Here is a 23,979-nt window from a genome sequence, read left to right on the forward strand (position 1 = left end):
GATGTTTTATGTATTTTAAAATTAACATAAGACGATTTAATTATTTATTGTATTTACGAATCACAACATACTTTTTAGTTTTTTTTGACAATTTAGTTAGTCGGCCGCATGAACATCCAGATTTTTCTTTAAAAAGACTGAATTATGCCGAAGTGGACAAGGTAACTTTATTCAAATGTATATTGACTTTCAATCGATTTACAAACGGAAAGTAACAAACTTGCACAAACAAGCCTCTTCCGCCATTAACAAAGAGTTAAGTTAACAGCCTTTAGGTGACTCAGCATTTTCTGATGTTTCACCATTGACAACCCGACAAGCCCCAACTTACCTGTATTGCAAGTCTTTGCGTAATCGGTTAATAATTTACTCTGCGAGGAGAGTCACCCTCTAGAAATATATTGTGTGTGGCATTTCGGTTATTGGTTCGTTCAGAAATGGTTCACAATTTGCAACCTTTTTTTGTTATTTTTCATATTGGCTGTTTCATAAGTGTCAATAAAACTGCTCGACAACATACCACATCACACAAATTATATTAGGCGGAAACCCTTTGCAAACGCTGTATCCTGCATGATATTTTATCATGGGTGACCAGTGGCTGTATGATTACTGCGGTTCTACGTTTTGGGTAAGAATATTTGTGTTGTTGAAAGTTTTGTTGGTGTCACAAGTTTTATATGTCGTCATATTTTTTTCAAATTTAAACAAAAGTGTTGTATGTGTGGTGGAACAACTTAAAACTTTTATTTTTGCCTCCTGCAAAAATAATGTAGGTGAAAAATAATAAAGGTTCTTACCACGACCTTATACCAAAAATAAACTTGTTTATAATTCGCTTCAGTGATTCCAATCAATGATATAATACAGGGGAAGTCCCCAAAAGTCATTTCTGCTCAAAAGTTAACAAAACTACATTTGTTTTCGTGCTAAAAAGAACGGGCAAAAACTTGTGTGATCGATCTTTTTCAAAATTCCTCAGAATAATTCCCTTCTGAACGGACCGTATCCATCTTTTACGCCATGCTTTCAAGAAACGGTGCTAATTTGGATTCCAGTGGCGTTTCTGTGGATTCTGGCTCCTTTTCACTTCTACGGTTTGAAGAAGTCAACAAAGCCGCCTTTGCCATGGTCGAAATTGCACATAGCGAAACTGGTATGTTTACAACTTTAATTGTACCTACACGGGAATACCAGCAGCATCTTCAGTCATCTAGGGGGCAGATTGGAAAGTTTGTAATTTTGGCTGCACACTGGCTGCACAATTAACACACTGATGAGCCCTAACAAGTTGAAACAGCCATACTGTCTGAACACTTATTATTATTGAAAAATTACTCTGTTTCAAACTGATGATGGCATAAGTTTTTGCCAAAACGTTTTTCGGACATGACAATGTTAATAACAATATGGGCCAGTCTATTTATTCTCAGAATTATGAGTAAATCCATGATTTGTGTTCCTTGCTCTGTTTCTGTAGTTACATTTTTGTCAATTAAATAATTTTGATGTGCCTGACAAACAGATATACGAGTAGCTAAAGATTTTTGTTAGTTTAAAACTTGTTATAAATTAAAACATTTTACAGTCAAAGTAAATGTGCTAAATGCTTTTTGTCACAAAACAATTTTTTTGTTTCATTGTATGCACATGATTTCAGTGTGTGAATTTCTTGATTCTGGTTGATATTCTTATACAACTCTTTTACGCTGTCTACCAACTGGACCAAAATGGAATACGTGAGACAACTGCAACATATGTGTCACCATCCCTTATTGCTATCACTTTGGTAAGAACTACAATATATATGTCATACTTTGGTGCAAATTATATAAAGTAGGTTGAAATTACAGTGAATAGAAATAAACATTTATTGTTTTAAATTTTTAATATACATTCTTACAAACTTTGTAAAGTGTTTGCGGTAATGTATGTTATATTGAGCTGAAATACAACCTTACTGTTTGCTGCTGATTAAAATTTTGAAACCGATTTAGTTGATACAGATTTGTCTTGCTTGTAGATTTTAGCATTCTCCATGCATGTACACTCCCGAAAGCATGGAGAAGTGTCCAGTGGTATCCTGTTTCTGTTTTGGTTCATCATGTTGCTTTGTGGAGTAATCCCTATCTCTGATGGAATTCATCGCCTCCAGAACAACGTAATTCAAATATCCACCCAATCCTCTTGTGGAAAGCTGTTCAGTCTTTAAACTGTGTTTTATTTTGTTGCATGTAGGATGACAGTGACTATGTTGGATTTATCTTGCATTGCATCTATTTTGTTTTTCTGTTGATCATGGTTGTACTGAATGGCTTTGCTGAGTATAAGTACAAGCCGGAGGTGAGAATTTGCATATTAGGAGTTTTAGTTTACAATGCATTGTAATATGTCCAGTCTGTGTAAAAATGGACTTAAAGTAGCTTGTAAAATACCTCTTGGGTATGCAGATTCCTGTGAATCTACAAGTCATTTTGTGTTGCTTAAATACATTAGCTGCAGACTAGAACCCTCATATTTTTAACTTTTATATTTTTTTTACTTTATTATTAGAAGTTTTCTTTTGTTTTTTTCCCAGAAACTGTGTCCTGAAGTGCAGAGTTCTCTTCCAAACAAGTTGTTTTTCTGGTGGTTTAATCCGTGAGTGAATGACATTGAAGTAAATTTGCAAAATTTTTGTTTCTTTTATTGCAACAAACATAAACAGATAGAAGTATCAGGCTTAGTTGTTTTGTTTAACTGAACGTCGTCAGTTCTGTTTTTGTAGAATGATTATTCTTGGCTACAAGAATCCCCTGACATTGGACAAACTGTGGGATCTGAACACCAGAGATGAATCACATAAGATGTCCCCGGACTTCCACAAGTATTGGAATGAAGAAGTTGCCAAGAGTCGGTAAACCTGCATTTTTCTACTAATTTTCATAAGGTGGTGATTGTGATTTTGTGTAAGTTGGTTCTGAGTGTAATAAGTTTAGTGTGAGACAATTTTTGTTAGTTTGTCCGTGCTTTTGCAGGGCATCATTTGAAAAAGCAACCAAGAATGTTTTCATAAATGAGAAGCTTGAAGAGAACACGAAGCTGGTGAGTAACTGAGCGAGTTTACAACGATAAATAAAAAAAATTAAGGTGCTCAAAGATTTTTCTAAAAATTGCCCGGAATAACGTCACATTAGACGCATTTACTTTGAAATAAGGTCGAAGCCGCAAGAAACGAAAAACTAAAGTGGACAATTCCACGCAAAGTTTGTTTTAAACACCTGCCCAGTTTAAAAATATACCAAGGCTCACGGCACCACACCCTATTTGAGTTAACATACGTTATCCTATACAGGACGATAAGTACGACATTAAAAAAGCTCCATACCGTCCATCCCTGGTAAAATCGTTGTGGAGGAAATTTTGGAAAACTCTACTTGTCTCGGCGTTTTTCAAATTGTGCAACGACCTGATCCAATTCTTGTCGCCTCAACTTCTATCGTAAGTAGCTCTTATCCTTCACTACCGAAACATCTTCTCAAATGCCGTCTTCACTTGGCTTTCTACACTACGCCGCGTCAGTCTCAGGCCTGTAACTTTCAGTAGTTGCAGGTGCACTATTTTTACAGACTGTTTAAAAATTTTATTTGTACGAGCTTTTGCGAGCTTAATCTCGCTTCATCATGTGATGCAAATGACATGACAAAGTAAAATGTGGCAACGGCGCTAAAAACAAGAAAGAAAAACGCTCGAAGAGGTGATCACCGTTGGTCACATTGTGCCCGTAGCATCATCTTGGTGCGTGTAGTGGCTCTAATGCAATATTGGAAAAAAAGTTCTTCCTCTCCAGTTGTTAAGCAAAAAATCATGTAACCGCAATAGTCGTGTTCTCCTAGGTTAATGATAGAATTCACTACTGACCTTGGACTTCCGGAGTGGAGGGGATACTTCTACGCCGCGGCAATGTATATTGTGGCGGTAGTTCAAGCAATCATGCTTCAGCAATACTTCCACCGTTGCTACCTGACCGGGATGAGGATTCGGACGGTGGTAATTTCGATCATCTACGAGAAGGTCTGTTGTTGTCAGGTTTTGCGTCAAATCTGTTCTTTTGCATTTTAAGTGACGTACAGTAAAATGTTTAAAATGAACGTTTCTTAAATCTTTTTCATAGCAACTCAAAAATAGTCTTTTCTTCCCCCTTAGGGTAAATTTAGAGCCTATTAAAAGAATATACGACGTTTTTAATTGGCCCAATCAATTTAAATTTTAAAACTTATACTGTAACGGTTCGCTTCTTTTGATTGCATTAATTTTCAGGCTTTGCGGATTTCGAATGCTGCTCGCCAAGAGTCGACAGTCGGTGAAATCGTCAACCTGATGTCCACCGACGCACAACGATTCATGGACCTGATGACTTATATTAATATTCTTTGGTCCGGACCACTGCAGATCATTATTGCCGTTGTGCTTCTATGGCAGGTTTGTTTTTTAAGTTTGTTGCATATATACTCTAAAAACTGCGAAAAGCATCACATTTTAATTGTTGGCGATAAAATAGTTTTTTTACGGGGCATCTGTAACATAAATATGTAGTGAAGTAAGGTTTCACAGTTGCATGATGTTAGCTTAACTATGCATATACTGTGTTGGTAGATTCTCGGCATTGCGGTATTGGCGGGGTTGGCGATTATGATTGTGATGATTCCATTGAACGGAGTCATCATTAAAAAAATGAGGAATCTTTCGATGAAAAACATGAAGATCAAGGACCACAGAATAAAACTGATGAACGAAATTCTGAACGGAATTAAGGTTTTTTTTGTTACTTTTAACGCGTGTATAAATTGTTTTACAATTTATTTAGTGTTTAAATATTTGGTTTGATAATTTGTTTCTGCACTTGATTGCTCCAACTGGACATCCTCATACAAGCAATTGCTAACAAAGCTTGTTATTGCCCAACACACGTCAAAGCCAGAAAAAATGTTTTGTAGTTGGATGTTTTTCAAATGCACATAGGCGTTTTTAGAAATGTGCATTTTAGAATCGGAGCTAGTGATGGTAATGGTGCTATATTGGGAGCTACTGACAGTCAAGGCTATTAACGTTATTAGGGTAATATTGCTAGTGGTGCTATTGACAGTCGAATCTATTAACGCTTTCAAAAACATCTTTTTCTGACGATTCATTTACCCTCTTTGCGGCAACCACGACAATAACAGTAAATTTTGTCAAATACGACAATCACGCGTGAAATACGCGTCAAACGCTAACCGTCAACCGCTTTAATTTGGCAATTTGGCAAAGTAAATGGTGACTATGCTGTAAATGTGAAACTCTAGTTTCGTTATTGTTTTGGCAGGTGTTAAAGCTCTACGCGTGGGAACCGTCATTTGAACAGCAGGTTTTGGACCTTCGCGATCAGGAACTCAATCTCTCAAGGAAGATGGCTTATTTAAAAGCACTTTCCTCCTTCCTGTGGAACTGCACGCCTTTCATTGTATGTTAAAGGAATTCAAACACAAAAAGTCCCTATGCTGTATATAAAGGTTATTTAGTATAGACTCCTATAAAAAGGTCATTAAACTTTTTATAGGTGATAGGGGTCAGGGGTCCACGGACCCCAACAAGTAGACAAACCCTGTTCTAAATGCTTGACAGCGATAAACGGCATTGCTATGTTCCAGGTGTCGCTGACGTCATTCGGAGTTTACCTTGCTATTGATCCAAACCACGTGTTAGATTCCGAAACGACCTTTGTGTCCCTCACCCTGTTCAACATTCTCCGCTTTCCACTGGTTATGATACCCGCAATGATCACGTCCGTTACACAGGTACCAAATCATGCTTATTTTGCGCCAAAGACCGCAACGTAAATGAATAATACATGCAAACGTGTGTCCATCGATAAAACGCTGGAGGTTAATGGAGTCATGCTAGAGGTATATTAGGAGTGTAGCAAGCGTAAAATTTTGCTGGGGTCCAAATATGCCGTAGGATTTTTTGGGAAGGCGCCTGACCGGTTTGGCCTCTCCCCAGCTACGTCAATGCTCCCATGTGGACGTCTGTTCTGACAAAAAAGTCTAACGCTACTTTACTAACTGACTTTGTCAGGATACCGTACTCATGAACGTGAACACCCCCTTCTTGCAACTTTACAAAAAAGTTGCTTTTTGATTAGAAGTTAGTTCTGTTTTGTTACTTCACAGGCTCAAGTTTCGGTGAAAAGATTGACAAAGTTCCTCGTAAGCGACGAAATTGATCCTAAAGCAGTGGATCGCAATCCGAAATCAGGTTTGGGATGCGAGGATATTTTGTGACGTATTTTAATAGCCAATCATTTTCTTTTCGCTATCTGGGCTTATGCGTCGTAACATGCACGATCTATTCTTAGGTGATCAAGTGATTATTGAGGAAGGGTCGTTTGCTTGGGATGATGAAACCGACCCTGTGCTAAACGAGTGAGTTTAATTTTTCGCCATTAAGAAGTTTAGTGTTGTTATACGAAAATGTGTACAGCCCGTTAACACATAGTCAAAATTGCCACTGTCCTGAAAAGTTGAACAAAGCTGCATTGTTTAAGTGGTTGTCGCTCCCGTAATAAAACCATTGTGTATATCGTACATTTTGCTAAAACAATTACAATGGAAATGTGTACATGTATAGCATGTTGTATATTTAAATATTTCACTGGGTATATTAAAAACGTCTTTAAACCTTACCCTAAACACTTTCCATTAGCATCAACTTGAAAGTGAAACCTGGAGAGTTGGTGGCTGTCGTCGGTCACGTGGGTAGCGGCAAGTCTTCGCTTATTTCCTCCTTGCTCGGGGAAATGGAAAAGAAAGAAGGTTACGTCGGAGTGAAAGTAAGTCGACCTTCGACGCTGCGTTACGTTGTTGTTTTTGTAATTCCTTCTGATGTATGTTTGTGGTGGGTTACACCTAGTTTGGTACCCTAATGGTTAATAGCGACTGTGTAGTCACCACAAAGTGGAAGTCTTTTTCGGGTATTTTTCTGACAAGATCAATGTAAGTCATAGCTGCACTAATGAGACCCATAAGTGTCAAAACAGTTGCCCTGTCTGCAGCTCACTATAAAAAACGTTATTGGCCCTATTGCTGATGTATGCTCAAAAATTTGTTCGTCGTCGGCGTTCCAGAATATGATAAACCATATCCATAGAAATAAAATTTAAGTGCCTGTAACTTCTGATTGACGTAAATTGATGTTTATAAGTGAACTGAATACTTCAATCGTCAATATAAACAAAATAAGCGACCAACTTCAATAAAGTTACCAGATACTGGCTTTCGACCTATATCTACTCGATTGTTCCTTGCGCATTTAAGGTGCTTAGAATACATTGTTTTAATCCAATATCGATTAAAATGTAAAATTCGTCGTATATTACTTTCCTACACGTTCGTTATTATTAATCATATTGCCATTACGGAAGGTATACAGTGATCGCAAGGCCAGCAGTCTGTGGTTGCAATCACAATTTTTCAATATTTGATTTCATTTTATTATTAACTATGTCGTTCTTTGTCAGGGATCAGTGGCTTACGTGTCACAGCAGGCGTGGATTCAAAACGCCACGCTTAAGAACAACATTCTATTCGGAAAAGAAATGCACAATGAAGACGAAGCAGTTGTAACCACCTCATTTTCAACCGCAAAATATCGGCCCAAAACACCGGCAAGATTTTACAACCAGGTCATCCGCGCTACGGCGCTAAAGAGCGACTTGGACATTCTGCCTGGAGGCGACCAAACTGAGATCGGAGAAAAGGTGACTGACTGGCAAATGGTATTAAATTTACATCTGCCTTTTAAACCAGTGACCCTCGAAACTTTTTTTGGACCTGAAAATTTATAGCAAAGAACATTGTCAAAGTCGTAATATCATTGTCTGTTTCTTCAACCATGATGAAACCTTTTTGGTGAACGATATTTTAGGCCCAATTACCAAGTAAAGTCACAGCCTGACTTATGAGAGTTAAATGTATTTGAAAGGGCATTAACTTGAGTGGAGGACAGAAGCAGAGAGTGTCACTTGCACGGGCTGTATTTGCTGACGCCGATCTATATCTGCTCGACGATCCTCTCTCCGCAGTCGATTCGCACATCGGAAAACACATATTCGAGAAAGTGATCGGCAGCAAGGGATTGCTTAAGAACAAGGTAAGGATCGTTTTTGTTTAAATGATAGTGAGAGAAGCATCTGCATTGCGTTGTTTAGAATTATTATACAGTTAAAGTAAATACGCGTGAATAAAATAATTGAAAAGTTGATTGTTTTGTATTGTCGATAATACTTTAGTTTGGCATATTGTGACGGTTGTGTTTCGTTAAGTGGAAAAATAATTGCGTTGGTAAAGAAGTTTTTGGCATAAAATACCGACACGATAACACCCACCCGAAATAATACGAGGCTTCCTCGCTTTATAATGTGGATAAATAATACGAATTTGTACATTTTTCATCGAACAGACAAGAATCCTGGTCACCCACGGCGTGCGATACCTCCCCCACGTGGACAGAATTATTGTGTTGGAGCAGGGGAGGATTAAGGAGGTTGGGACGTACCAAGAGCTCTTGGACGAGGGAAGAGACTTCGCTCGATTCCTGGAGGAGTTCGCCACCAAACAGGATGAGGAGGAGGAGGAGGAAGATGAGCCATGTGAGGATTGACCTTGTCGTCAAAATTTTCGTTGCAAAGCCCAAGGTTTTGGTCAAGTTAACTTGGTTAACACAAGTGACGTTGTCGTATTAGCTAAGTTACCATGACCAAGAACTTCGAGCTTTGTAGCTTAAATTTTTTAAGCTTTGTTAAAAGTTGTGCGGCCTTCAAAAAAGGACGAAAAGAATCTAATTTCACCCGACATGATAAAAATGTGTTGTGTAATTGCCTACTCATATAAGTTTCCAAATGCCTGTTGTTAGTCCCTAAAATATACATTGATTTACTTTTTGGGTGGGAAACATTTTCGCGGTGTTACTCTCGTTCATTTTTAGACCTCACAATCGGTGACTCCGATTCCGAAGACGATTTCGAATCAGTGCCCGACAACGGTGACGACATCGCGGACCAAATGAACTCCAATACTTCACCGATAGATGACGTCATCAAACAAGAGCACCGCAATAGCATTCGCAAACGACATTCCAGGTGCGTGAACAATATAGCAACTATAACAAACAACCCACAATCAAATTTACGCGTTATAATTATAAGAGTACATGATCTTTTTGAAACCACACAGTGTTTGTAATATACAGGACGAGCATCAAAATGAATGGAACACTCGGCAAAAAGAAGAAAAACTCGAAAGAATTGGAAGTGATGAAGTCGGGTGACAAGGATGGGAAGCTTACGGAAAAGGAGATAATTCAGGAAGGATCGGTGAGTGGAAAGTATGATAATTGTGCTGGTTGCTCTCCATCAACATAACACATGTCAGTTAAATATCTGAGATTTTTGTACTTTAAATATTACAACATAAGTTGGATAGCGAGTGTGAAGAGTCCTGTTTACACCTCTTGTAGGCTATGCCAATGGAATGTCAATATTATACAAAGGTTCATGGCGGTTATTTATTGTCTAAAACTAATGCAATGACCTGTTGCAGGTGAAATGGTCGGTATTTGTCATCTACATGAAGGCTGTTGGCTACTTTATGTGTGTCTGTATATTCTCCGCTGAAGCTCTGTATCAGGTAAAAGTTTCACACTCTGTTTTGTTCTAATGGTTGGGTTTCTTGGGAATATATAGCCGTATGTGGTTCAAAATTTATGCGATGAAATCGTTCAAACCAGGGGCTCGCAACCCACCTGTCATGTTCTTTTTTGGCTTTATCTCCCGCTTATGAGTTGTGTTTCCTAATAAACTCTATACCTTCTATTACTGATTCAAACGAAGCTAGCTAAGATTCAAAACAACTGCCTCGCAACGATTGAAAGTTTCGCCGATCCCTGATTCAAATCAACCCATTTAATTTGATCATCAACCAACCACGATCTCAACGTCACGTGTTTATAATTCAGGCTTCAGTAATCCTCGCCTCCTTGTGGTTGAGTGACTGGTCCGACGACGCAGACAAACTCTCTGTCAACGAGTCACGTGCGCAGACTCCCGTTCGACTTGGAGTGTATGGAGCGCTAGGTGGCGCACAAGGTAAGTTAAATCAAAATCATATCATGTGTATTTTGCGCAAACAATCAACTACGCAGATGAACAACACAGAAAAGAAATAGAATGGGACGATCACCAATAAAACCACGAAGGTTTTTAAGTCAGGCGCCCATAAGTCATAAGGAAAGCGTGTACGAAAGTGAACCAATGCCCTTCACCTAACTAACAAAGGAAAAAAAGCCTGACCTGTTAGTTACGGCCGGTCTTTTTCAATATTATTGCGTTGTAGCGGAATACGTTAATTTTATTGGCACAGCCAGATACGCTCGAAACATAAAGGAAAAGGCAGCATACAAGAAGTCCAACTTTTATAGATAATAAATATACTCGGGTCGCCTAATGTGTTTGACCTTTCAACAAAACACTCACTCCTACCACCGCCATATGAATATTTAAAGCTTGCGTCACAACGGTTTTGCCGCAATATCATAATTCAATTAAAAATTTAGGCAGGCTGTAAGATTTGTGTTGTCTGCATGGTTGGTTCTATGTTAATAAAAGCAGCCACAATAAACTTAACCGATGCTAACCCTCACTGTTGCACTTTAATTGGACCGCCTTTAACTTCGTATACATCGCCACAATTGGTGACCCCGACGGAGTCCAAGCCAGCGAAAACGTAAAAATTATACTTCTTTGAAGCGATCTTCATCTTCATGGACGTCTTCCTCCTGTACGTGGGATGCCTGCATGCCGCCAAGATCCTCCACCTCCAGATGCTCTCCAACATCATGCGAGCTCCGATTCGCTTCTTCGACACAACTCCTATAGGGAGGATCGTAAACAGGTTCTCCAAGGTACTGTGGCCGCTTGGTGGCGACGAAGAGTTGTTTTATTGCATCATTTTCGATTTTTGTAAATACACTAAAAAAGGTTTCTTTCTGGATGAAAACGAAAACCAACAGGTCGAGGGATTTTGTGTTTAAGGCACTTGAACCAAATAATACAAGTTGTTTTTGATGCTCTCAACGGAATGAAACACAATAGATCTCTAGATGTGAACTGTTTTCGTAAAGATTCAATTCACTTGACTTTTGCTAAGCGGTTAAATCAGTGTATTATTACATCTGGTGACAGTGTCAACGCTCTGTACAGGCTTCTCGGTTACAAACGAAACTATTGACATAAACCGTGTGTGTGTACCTCGTGTAAAACAATACCTCCTTTTGTTGTAGGACGTTTACACAGTCGACGAAATGCTTCCCATGTCACTGCGAAGTTGGAACGGTTGTATGTTCCAAGTACTTGGTATTATTGTGACCATCATGTACTCGACTCCAGAGTTTGGTATCGTCATCCTTCCCATAGCCATTCTCTATTTCATAGCCCAGGTAGGCTACACCTTAATCGGTCTAATCCAGGGTTGAAAGTATAAATAATTCTTACAGAAACGATTGGTATGCTGGGTAAGATTTCTTAATAAAGGGGATAAATTAACTCAATTTCAAATTTCTCGTTACAACTTGGATACAAAACACACCAGCCGTTGAATTCTTACCGGAAAGGCTTGTGACTTACTTTCAGCACTGGTCTAATCTTATATATGTCGGTTCGATCATATTTCCCATTGCAAGTTTGGCAGAACTTCGTTGGTTGAATTCCCGGTGTAATTCCTGATACACCCATGGTCCTTAAAAGTGGGACACAGCGCACGGTTGTGCCCGCGCTTAACCCACTGCAGTGATAACTTGAAATGCGGAAAACCTAAGCGGTTTCAGTAAAACAAGTTTCAGTTTTCATTTCCGAACTGTCACCTACTGTAGGGATCAGCAGACCTTTAAACCACATACTTTCAATAACATGCGATAACTGGCATGTAGTTTTTTTAACTGTAAGCCTACACACATTAAAACCAGGTCGCATTGTGGGGGTGTTAAAGAGATCAGCAGATCTTTTAAAGCACATACTTACTATACCATGGTTTCTAGAGATAAAATACATGTAACTGTGAGCCTACACACATTAAAGCCAGGTCGCACTGTGTGGGAGTTCACGGCCCAGTAGATATTCTGCAGCGCTAGGAAATGAAGCGTAGCGAGTCGTTGTGCGCGCACTTAAACCCTTTAATAGCTTTAAACTGAGACGCGATGAAACGGAACCGACCTCTATGCACCCGTAGGAATTCCAATCGGTGCAAGGCCGTCGTTTTGTCATGCGTCTGTCGTCCGTGCATTTTCACTTCCTTGAATTTCCAAATGAAAATGGAAGTGCCGCAGTTTCGATAAGTCCCATCCATAGGTGCTGTAAAGTATAATGTGTTGGAATTTTCAAGGAAATGTGACGGCGACATCGAAGACCCGTTATCTGAAGTTACCATTAGCCGTGGGAATAGGTAATGCGGACTGATTTCGGTCACGTTTACTAATGGAGTTTTTTCAGGAGCGATTGCCGACATGCAGGGGTTTTTATAATACTGGAGGCGCGTGCCTATGAGCTAAAAGGAAATTTTGTCACCAAATTTGCTTCCTCAGCGTCTTAGAATGTCATTTTTATCGGTACTTTTCACAGTGTGTCGGTTCTGAGTTATGTCCCTAATGTGTTTTAGTGTTTTCAAAGAGATTATTTACCAATGAAATACGTCTGATATCTATTTCCTAGCACTCAAAGCCTTTGGCCAGGGCCCAACATAAAACACCCCGTCAGTGCTTTCTAAAGCGGAACAGAATATGTAACAGATCCCGTGTATAAGCAATCCCTCGCACGCACGGGCACCCCTTTGAAAATCACCCGTTACTTGGGTTTCACCACAGTTGTGCGAACCAAACCTCTGCACCTTTTGTCGAGTTGTGCAAAAAAGAGTTTTCAGGGAGATTCCCGGTCACGCCTAAGCTGTTTTCATTCGTGTGTGGCGCTGGGGCTTTTGTCCTCCACCTCCTATCAATAATACAATACTGCTGCTGAGTGTTTGGAACGCCATGCGACTCCCTGTTAAATTACCTCGTTGTTCAGCATGTGGTGAAAATGTACAGCATTGAATGACAACCTCCAATGTGAATAACCGAAATGACATTGCAAACGTCAACAGCTTTGGGACTGCAAAAAATGCAGCGTTTTTCTTTGTGTGCTTAAGAACTGTTTGAGGAACGCCCAGAGTGAGTGTGGGCACAGCGAGGGGAAGTTTTTCGTAATTTGCAACGCTATGGTTCTGCTTTCAAAGCGCAAGTGTTTTGGCGTATTTGCTCGGCAAATGCCAGTGGGAAGTACCAAATTTTACACAGTGCCCCTTTGTTGACGTGAAAAAAACTCAACCAAATTGGTAAATAACCCCAAACCCCCACTTTAGGTGCTGTTGTAGGTTGTTGACCGAGGTGCTGCTTTCACCAAATTTAATACTTACGTCTGACTTTTGTGTTACTCCGCTATAGTTCCCAACAAAAAATCTTTGTTCGTCCCACCTGAAAATCGAAAATCGCTCGAACTATTTTAGGATACTTTTACATACGATGGGTTTCGGTCTCTGGTGAAACGTGTCGCAAATTTTGCATCTACATTTACGTGTTGAACTTAAAACGCCACGACATCCGACTGTTGCTTGTAATTTGACTATTGAAAGAGCGTCGTTTACCATAGCGACCTTTGTAAATACGACACGAAAATCCCTTCTTTGTTCCAACGTGATGGGGACGAGATAATACCTTCACGACGATGCTTTATTTGCGCTGTTTCGAAACTGACATTTTTTTGGTGGGAGGGTGACAATCGTTGCCCTTTCGATCACGTGACCGCGGTCAGGTGTCCTAATGGTACTTTCCCCGAAACTGTGGTACTACGCTTTGGGGGGGAGAGGGTTCGTTCTCATCTTCATTTGTTGTCAGTTCGCGGTTGGATAGCACTGACAGTAAAACCTATACTTGGACGTGCAGTATCGTTGTGTTGGCTTGGTCGAATGATTTTGTAAGGGACATGTTTTAATCTGGAACATTGATACAAATCCTCTCCCACATATGGAAAAGCTTGCTAGTTATTAGCGAATTCATTGTGTCACTTTGCTTCACCACATAAGTATTTTCCTCGTGTGAGTTTTTTTATTTTTTCGCGTAGATCATACTGAATGGTTTTGTACGCTTTTGATGCAGAATATGATTTCAGCAAATGCTGCAAGGAGTGATGTCGATAGTTTTCAAAACTTATACCAAAATATAGGGGGTTGCACACACATTGTGCAACAAAACCAACTGCTGCTGATATATTTGTTGTGATAGCCCACGAACAGAACCTCTCACCACAGATTACAACCGAACAAGATATTAGTTTGCTGTGCGGTGGCGCAATGTGAATAAGTAGGCCTAGACCTGTTCCGCGCTGTTTAAACACGTTATCCCCACTACCTCTTTTGGTAACCAACTTCGTGTACACATGGGAGTAGCCCTGTGTGCAGGTTGCTATTTTTAGTAACTAACTTAGGCGTCATGTTGTTTCCCTTTTTCTCGGTTAATAACGTTTCCACCAGTTGCGATAACAGTGTCCATATTTTCCTGTGTGGTGAATGAAATACATTTAAATGATGTCACTTAGTTGCGAAAAATTATTCTTTAATCGATAATCTCGCGTGGTTGTTACCTACATCTATGTAAAAGATATGAGTTATACGACGTGTATTTTAACATAAATGGTCGTAACGTTGGTTTCACCAAAAATTCCCGTCTGATTCACGTCGCAGCAGCAACCCAGCAACCCACGCGTCTACACCAGATCTGATGATTCAAACTGCAAAGTCCAATTATGCACCGAAAAATAGGAAAATGATTGTTTGACTAACACCACTGTTCAAACTATACCGTGAAATGCGCTGTTTGATTGTGACTCATTGCCGCCGTTTCACCGAACGCGGGTTTTCCAATATATTGTTGGAGATTTGTTGTGAAAGTTCCGGCGATCCCCTTAGCCTGTGTATAAAAAGTTTCATGAATGAATCGCCGTCGTTTCGCAATTTGCGGTGAAATTTTAGGTGTTTTTTACTGCCATGATTTTGCTATTCTTCATCGTTTTTGGACGTACAAGCCTACAGGCCTTATGGTGCATCCGCGATTAACTAAAAGTAACCGTATCATCTCGAAGCACTTTTTAACCCTCCAAACTCTTCTCACACCCCATCTTGTAATTTTATCCGAAATATTGGTTATAAACCCATGTAACGAAACGCTATACCCATTTTATGACTTTTTTTTATCATTTCTATGCAAACCCTCAAACAGAGATTCTACGTGAGGACTTCGAGACAGTTGAAGCGCCTGGAGTCGGTAACACGGTCTCCTATTTACTCCCACTTCGGCGAAACTCTATCAGGAGTCAGTACCGTGCGAGCTTACAACCACCAACGCCGATTCATCGGTGAGTCGGAACTGAGGGTTGACACCAACCAGAAGTGCTACTACCCCAACATCGTTTCTAACAGGTGAGCGTAGGACAATGATTTGCACTTTAAAATATGTGTTAGTGAGTTTTTGTCGCGTTTTCTGACGTCACATAAACGACTATTACGTTTTTTATCCGCAAACTCAATCCCATTTCTGTGGAAAGTAAAAGTTGGACACGTATAGTCAAAAGTAGAAGCAATCGTGGACACGTGTTTGTAACATGTGTAGGGCTTTGTGCCAGTACCGGTGGTGTTTCTTATGGTACATAATGCATATAATGTTAAACCGCTATCAGCTTATATTCACAAGGCTTCTATGAGACCGTTTCTCGGATTATGTGTAAATCGCTGTGCAGGCTACGCGCGTCCTTTAGATCAGGTGTCACTAAGGCAATGCGGGCACCGGAGAGAGGGGGGGCGGTCGCTGTATTTTAATAAACTAAGTAAAAAAATTAGAATAATTATCCGGCGATGAGCTGTGGAACAAGATATTAATACAAGACAGGGCGGACGAAGCCATTCTTCCGGCCATTGAATGGTGATAAGCGTCGACAGAACACAATGCCGGGAACCAGCGCAGCTTCCTTCGGTTTACATACAGGGAGGTAGAACCGATCCACCGCGTTATGATCATCCTAAACACACGTATGGCTGCCAATGCAACACTTGCAAGCATCGACTTGTAGCATATTCGCCCATGCAAGGAGTGCAGTTTCGAAAAAATATTGCCCGCAAATGAGCATAATGTGCATTTCTTGCGTTTTTTGGTCACATTCATTCTCAGTGGAGACGTTGGCCGACATTTTCCGGACATTTTAACGAGGCGATATTGTTTATCGGCCTTAACACAACCTAAGTTAGGATACTTAATTTTTCTGATTTTTGGAACACAATTTATGTTGGAAATAAGTATGGTCGCTATAAATGACACACAATGATGATTCCGGATTTTTGCAGGTGGCTCGCGATTCGTCTTGACTTGATTGGAAACGCAATCGTTTTCTTCGCCGCTCTCTTTGCCGTGTTGGGACGTGGCGATGACGTCACTGGTGCCTTGACTGGTTTATCAATCTCCTACGCCCTCAACGTAAGTATGCGCGCGAATTTCGGTGTACGGAGTCCTGTTTTGTATGTTTGGGAGGCGAATTCTTTTGCAGTATGTCGTTTGAAATCAGATAACGCACTACTTTAACATAACAACATATACATAAACGGAATGCACTTGTAGAAGCAAATGACGTATGGTGAACTGCAGACAATGTACACTGTTTTGGCGTAGATCAGGCTCGGTCACCTGCTGCACTTGCGGTCGAAACGGTGTGCACTGTCTGCAGCTTTTTAGAAATGCTCTGTGTCCATTGTCCAGGCAAGCAATCTTTTCGCAAACTTGAAACGTTTAAGAAAGTTGACTCTGATTTTAACCTTGAAAATGCACGTTTCCATAAATGCGGTTAATATACGTTCAGTTCGGATTTCCTAGGTATGTGGATTGATCAGATTTATCGAAACAACATGAAAACAACGGAATAAATATGTACATTTATATGTGTATACATAAACTGCAAAAGTATTTTCAGACACCCTATACAATTTCACAGATTACCAAACATTAGAGATATGTTGCACTGATTATTTCCTTCAACCAGATCACGTCTACCTTGAACTGGTGGGTCCGACAGACGAGCGAAACGGAAATTAACGTTGTGGCGGTAGAACGACTAAAAGAGTTCGCCGACGTGGAAAACGAGGTAGGTTAAAGTCGATAATTATAACCGTGGTGATCGGTTTTTCAGATGTGATTATTGAAAAGTTATGCTCTTGCAGTCATTAGTCCATTCTCTTGGACTAAACTAACTGTGCACTGTGCAGCAAAACATGCCGGGGATTCTTTTGTTTGCTTCTCATAAACCGGGAAACATCGCTTTAATTGTATTAAAATCGAATTTCTGTTTACAATGAAGTCAGTAAGACGTATATTTGTGCATGGGACCGCAACTGGAAGAAACCTGATATCTTACAATCATATTATTGAGGTAAACAACGATGCCCTCATAAACTCCGCTTCGAACTGGTTTAAAATAAGAACAACCCCATAAAGGTCAACCATATAAAGTGTGAATAATCGGTAATATGTAAATTATAATCACGTACACTCATTCTCGCAGCCTTTTGTTGACCAATAATAACCGACCATTGTTTTGTCACAAAGGCTGCTTACGACATCACCGAAACGAAACCATCCTCCCAGTGGCCGACAAAGGGCGAAGTGACCTTTGACGATTACAGTACAAGATACAGGGAAGGCCTCGACCTCGTGCTCCGGAATATATCCTGCAGGATATCGCCGGGCGAGAAGGTATTACGTTTATTGTGCAGCTACTTTTTCACACTCGATATTGATGTGGAAATTTACCGCAATTGGTCGTTAATGTTTACAACAAAGGAATGGGTTCCGTTGCTATGGGCGCCATGGCTATTGTTGTTTGGCGCCGTCAAGTATAACCGCATTATAATGCAATTTGAAACAGACAACAGCGTCGGGAAAGAATTGCAAGGACCAGGGACGTTTAAAAAAAAACGCAACGTGAATTAGAAAACCCCAAATTGAAGCAACCTAGAATCACGTGACTTAACTGACCTGCCCTTATTTGCATTCGCGACCTATATTTTCCCATATGTCAAAAATAAGTGGGCAATGACGGTGCGGATTTTAAAAATAACTGGGAAATAACAATGCGGATTAAAATTAAATGTGCGTATGCACAATAACAAAACTATACCTTTGTGCAGAGATTTGTAGAAACGTGAACTTCCGCAGTATAGTTGCATTTTCTTTGATTCTGCACTATTGCTGGTCAGAACTTTAACCATCAAAACCATCAAAAAACTTTAACCATCAAAATCTGTTCACATACTAGGTTGGAATTGTGGGTAGGACTGGTGCCGGTAAATCGTCCTTAACCCTGGCTCTGTTCCGCTTGATTGAGCCCGCTAGCGGCACTATCCTGGTCGATGGCGTCGACATATCATCGATTGGTCTTCACGATCTCAGGTCAAAGGTCACCATCATACCCCAGGTACGTTTAGTGACAGGAAGCGGTTCCATTCTTGCGCAATCTTTAGTTGTTGTGTCATGGCAAGAAATCTTTTTCAAACCTTGGAAGTTTTAAGTATGTTGACGCTGATTTTAACTTTGGAAATGCACGTTTCCATAAATGCGGTTAATACACGTTCATTTCGGATTTCTCTACGTACGTTCAGGCAAAGCAAGACATGTGGATTGATCAGATTTGTCGAAACAACGTGGAAACAAAGGAATAAATATGTGCATTTATATGTGCATACATAAACTGCAAAATTCTTTTCAAAAACGCTAGCAGCGTACACTTTCACAGATTACCAAACATTTAAGATATGTTTGTATAACGCACGGTACTGGGTATAAGACGAACATTCATGAAACGGAAAATAAATGGCGGTGATTTTTTTTTTTTATTCAGTTATTTTTAAATTTCAACTTGAAAGCCCGTGGTACTTGCCCTGCAACTGAAACTTTGCCTTGCAACATTTTTTCACTTGGAAATCAGCGAAGTTCAATGCGTTTATGAAACGATAATCAAAAGCGCAGACCTCCTAAAAAGGCGGAAACTCTTCCTAGCACCGATGCCTTGGGAATTTTTCCATTATTTTAACAACGTACAATAGAAGAATGTCCTCCCCCAACCTAACCCAGCAACGTCTTATTGATTGTTTGTTTTCAAAAGCGTCAGAATCACTTTCGATTGCGAAGTAAGAAATTTATCGCCAACGGGAATTCATTGTCACGTAACAATGATCCATCAAACCCGACCCCCGTTTCGAAACCCTGGCTTTAATGTGCCTGAAGTTAGAAAGTGCTTCATTGTTTGACTTTTTCCTTCCGTGGGTTTCACATCACATCACAATAAGTCGCTAATCACTCATCATAACACATAATATGCTAACAGTGTGAAGTATTGGCGAAACTTGCATCTACCTGTATGTTGCTTTCAATTCTTTTGTCTGTCGGTTATTTCATGCATGGGCGCAGCAAAATAAAAAAAAATTAAGGGAGATTAAACTCAATTTTCCATGTGTTTAATTTGTTTTCGATTCTCGCGCTCTGTTAAGCGGGTGTTAGTTGTCGGCCATGGGAAGTGCCCCCCTTGCCCCCCACCCTTCTCCGGACGCCCATGGCTCCACAAGCTGTGGTTGGACCATTTTGAAATAGAAATATTATAACTAGTCGGTTGCAACGTAGACACCGCCAAAAATCGTTTTCTTATCATCCCCTGCACTAAGTTGTTAAAGAATAGTTTTGCAACATGTTCCTTTCTTCACATATTGTCGGTTTGTTGCGAGCAGTAATGATTGTCCGTAAAACTGCATGTTATCTGGCTCGAAGGACTAGATTATTTGTAGCCGCGCCAAAAAGGTTTGCCGCCCCGAGTTATTCAGTGCTGATTGCTTTTGTTTTCCATCCAGGATCCAGTGTTGTTTTCGGGCACACTGCGCATGAACCTTGACCCCTTCGAGCTGTACACGGACGAGGAAGTGTGGCAGAGTTTGGAACTTGCTCATTTGAAGGAGTTTGTTGGCAGTTTACCCGAAAAGCTTCAGCACATTTGCTCGGAAGGTGGCGAGAACCTAAGGTAAGCGATAAACTGCTCCAAATAATCCGAACGTCAACACCGTGCACTCGCGTTGCATTTTTTTGGCCTTTCGTAAGGGTTGTTGTAAATTTTTTTTATGTTTTAAAATAACGCCAGAAAGCGCTTGGACTAACTTTCAAAACCAACAACTGAAAACCATGACGTAGTGATTTTGTCCTTAAAGAGTAAAACTAAAACTTGCTGTACAACAAGGCCCAGACTGGTGTATTTTTCGGTGTTTTTTCTCCTGAATAATGCCAGGGGATTTCTGCTCTCAACAATTTCATACCATTACGTAGGGTAGGGGCTGTCTTTATTTTTTGCAAGTTTTGGCACGAACCTAACCGACGTCCATGTAATCTCCACAGTGTTGGCCAAAGGCAACTGATATGCCTGGCGAGGGCTTTGTTAAGGAAGTCTAAGATATTGGTCCTCGACGAGGCAACGGCAGCCGTCGACATGAAGACAGACGACCTCATTCAGGATACGATAAGAGACCAATTTAAAGAGTGCACTGTTATCACCATCGCTCATCGTCTCAACACAATAATGGACTATAATAGGTTGGGATTTGTTTAAGTTATGCCTGTGGTTCCCGACCCATTTCCGTATTATTCCTTCCTTGTCCATTTTGTAACTTCCCCATATGCTAGAGAAGCAGTCAAAATATAATGTTTCATCAAACCTTGTATCAAATCGTTTTAACCTAATTCTAAAGTTGCTCTCGTGTGTATGGCTATACCTTAAATGTAGCGGAATATGGCTTGCGATCATACAGTCCCTTCGTATCAGCGCGACGCCTATCTAAAATAGGTATTTAGTTGTGTGAAACAAAATGCTTCAAGTCAGCTACATTGGCAAAAATACTCGAAATCATCAGTTTCTGCACATATGTAAAAAGTGCACACAAACCACAAAAAGCTATGGGCTGAAGTTTGTCTCGTATGTTTTCTTTCTTAAAGTAGTTGAACAAGAGGTAAAGTTTGTGACGAAACACAACTCATGCGGACATCACATATATGTATCGGCAATGTCTGCGTTTCAAACCCAACAATGGAATTATGGCAACAACAAAAAAACAGATGCTAAATATATTAAACAATATAGTTATGACACTAATGCTGTTGGAAACGGGAAACTTTTTTATTGGCAACAATGCAAAAAATAGCAATGATGCTAAAGAAAAATTTAAATTGGAAATTCCTACCCCTTGGAGCTCAATACATTTCTCGCGGGCAAGGAATTCGTCCTCGGTTTGGAAATACTGCGTTGCACAATAAGGAACCAAAAAAATGCAAGACGTACTTTAGGGTCAGACATATTTCCTTTGTTCATGTCACGGGGCCCGATGTAATGTGGCCCTTTTCCGAAATTTCCCGATGTCTATATTCTCACCGCGTTTTCGACCGCACCACCACTGCACCCGTGATGAACGACGCACGACGGTTTAAAAGCTGGTGTAAGCAGGAAATTGCGCACTTGTCTGGTTTTCACCTTGCTTTTCCGGCGTTCGTCAGCACATACAAGCGTACCTTCGTGACCGATGCCAATGAAATGCGTCACAATTTACGGAAATACGAAAAAGATTCAAAAACTATATAAAAAAACTAAACGAAATTCTCCAACTGCCATTTTCAATTTGCAAACTCGCATAGTCATTGATTGCGTAAATGTTAAAGTTCAGGACAACGAAATGTTATTGCAGCATTGTGCTTTAGGTACAGATAAGCCCACAGTCTTGAATGCAATAATTTTGCATCCAAACCACACGGGAATTTTGCTCATTTACAATGTAATGCTGATCTGTGATCCTATCATGCCCATTGTTAAGCTTGCGGTTCGTTTCCAGAAATAAATTTCGTTGCCGCCAATGTGGCAGGTTTTCTTAAAAAGTTCAATAATTCACAGTATTTTTTTATAGTGTGTTGAGAAAATTTTCAAAATACGAGCGCTCGTACGTCACCACTGCAAATATTAATGTAACAGGACTTTTTCTTTATAACGCAATAACTAAAAACAACTATCGGAACTAAAATCTAGACTTCATACAGTACCAATCATCTATAATGAACCAAGGGTGTGTTTATCGGGATTCCTGTTCGTGTAAAGACAATTTGTTCACGTATAAACACGCCCATGCGACGTTTTAAATGCTGCTGCTTTCCTGTATTATAAAATTGACCAAAAAGTGACTCTATTTCATGTCCTTTTTATTACCTCAAACCGTGATGTGTCGCAAACGAATCCATAAGATCCAAATTCTGCAGTGACCTTGAAAACTTGTAGAATCACTGGCTCAGGCCACCACTGTTTTCATGTTATTAGGCGACATTTGGGGTTTTAACCACAGTATAAAACACGACACGGGGCGTTTCAGCCACTCAGTTTCTCCGACATAGGTGCGTTCTCGTTAATTGTCCCCAGGTAACCTGACACGCCGGGTTTGTATGCAAATAAGTCAGTAAAGCCGGACAGTCAATTAGGTTTTAATGAATTGCCATTTTCCGTATCTGTGTTCTTTAAAACACTTTTGTATTCAACATAGCACTGCTGCTGCGTGCTAAATATTTGTTGTCAATCTTCCATGCAGCTTCATTTCTTATGAAAATTGTCCCCAAGGGCTAAATGAAACAGTTTGTTGCGTTTTGGTATCAACTATGCCTTTCTAAACTTGATTGTTGCATTCATCACAGAATACTGGTATTGGACGTCGGCAAGATCGCAGAATTTGATTCACCCGCAGCTCTGCTGGCCAAGGAAGAGATCTTCTACGGTATGGCAAAGGATGCTGGTCTTGTGTAAAGTATTGCAACGTGTGTAACTTCGTCTCCAAACCCATTTGCTGGCCTTATTTTAAAACTGTGCCTATTTCTTGTGGTGAAGTTGCTTTTTTTCAACTCGTTTTTTGTTGTTAATGCTTATCCACGCCGTTACAAATGTAAGCTTCGTAGCCTTGCGTTCGGCAGCAATTGCTTTCCAATCTTTCCGTCTTTGCTCTTAGGTCAAATAATATCTTTCATATATCCCGATGATATAAGCAGTGTCGTACAAGCGTTGCAATGTTTCTTATATATTGTTTTTGTCCAAAACAAGCTTTTCAATGTGGGATTAAGTATTCTGCTGAACTTTTGCCATTTGTTTTGCAATTACCGCAATAAAATAATCAGTGCGAATCGCCAAAAACAATATATACCATACAAGGTTGCGGAACATTTCATTTCGAAAACAAGATGTAAAGGGTAGGTTTTAATTGTTTCCGTTACAATCTCGTATTGTGTTACGAGACAGGTATGACTATAGTTTCTTCGCGCAAGCCGTTTTGTTACTTGCTTTTTACAGCAGCGGAAACATGATGAGTCATATGTTGCTGGGGCTAAATTTCTTGCTGAAGTATCGCTAATGTACGCCTAAAATACACACTAGTAGCTTAAAAGTTAGTGTTGTAAGTTTTAGAAAGGTCCTGTGACATTACAGTGTTTTAAATGCCACAAAAGAAGTCGTCCTAAAAAACGACGCGCAATACCTCCACCAGTAGATAGCGGTAAAACGCAACATGGTACAATCAGGTTTGTATGTGTACTTACAGCGTCCGTCGACCAGCTCCTATTACAAACCTACTGTGGTGACAACAACATTCTGAGCCTCGCAACTGTGGTGACTAGCGACGGAAACGCTCAAAATAGTTGCCAACGCACGAACGCCACAAGTTCTCTGCGCCATTGTCACCCCGCAAAGCAGCAATAATATTGCCCCATTGCGATGAAACTTGCCTT

General features: G+C 40.1%; 1 protein-coding gene across 1 annotated transcript; it reads left to right on the forward strand.

The window, feature by feature from the left end:
• Positions 1-586: 586 nt before the first annotated feature.
• LOC145888756 (multidrug resistance-associated protein 1-like) lies at positions 587-23,333 on the forward strand. The gene is made up of 35 exons (XM_082979590.1): positions 587-631; positions 983-1,156; positions 1,661-1,789; positions 2,024-2,161; positions 2,239-2,343; positions 2,579-2,640; positions 2,768-2,896; positions 3,018-3,084; positions 3,335-3,480; positions 3,876-4,053; positions 4,300-4,461; positions 4,636-4,794; positions 5,345-5,482; positions 5,670-5,816; positions 6,192-6,276; positions 6,377-6,443; positions 6,724-6,850; positions 7,538-7,639; positions 7,703-7,777; positions 8,002-8,169; positions 8,479-8,668; positions 9,004-9,157; positions 9,268-9,391; positions 9,618-9,704; positions 10,033-10,162; positions 10,823-10,977; positions 11,356-11,511; positions 15,376-15,575; positions 16,494-16,623; positions 17,183-17,284; positions 17,746-17,892; positions 18,455-18,613; positions 20,040-20,206; positions 20,575-20,769; positions 22,900-23,333. Exons 1-35 carry the CDS (start codon positions 587-589, stop codon positions 23,006-23,008), a joined length of 4,608 nt encoding a protein of 1,535 aa, XP_082835716.1. The 3' UTR covers positions 23,009-23,333.
• The last annotated feature ends 646 nt before the right edge of the window (positions 23,334-23,979 follow it).

Source organism: Ascidia mentula, chromosome 2 (assembly GCF_947561715.1).
Source record: "Ascidia mentula chromosome 2, kaAscMent1.1, whole genome shotgun sequence".
In the NCBI taxonomy this organism is placed as follows: domain Eukaryota; kingdom Metazoa; phylum Chordata; class Ascidiacea; order Phlebobranchia; family Ascidiidae; genus Ascidia; species Ascidia mentula.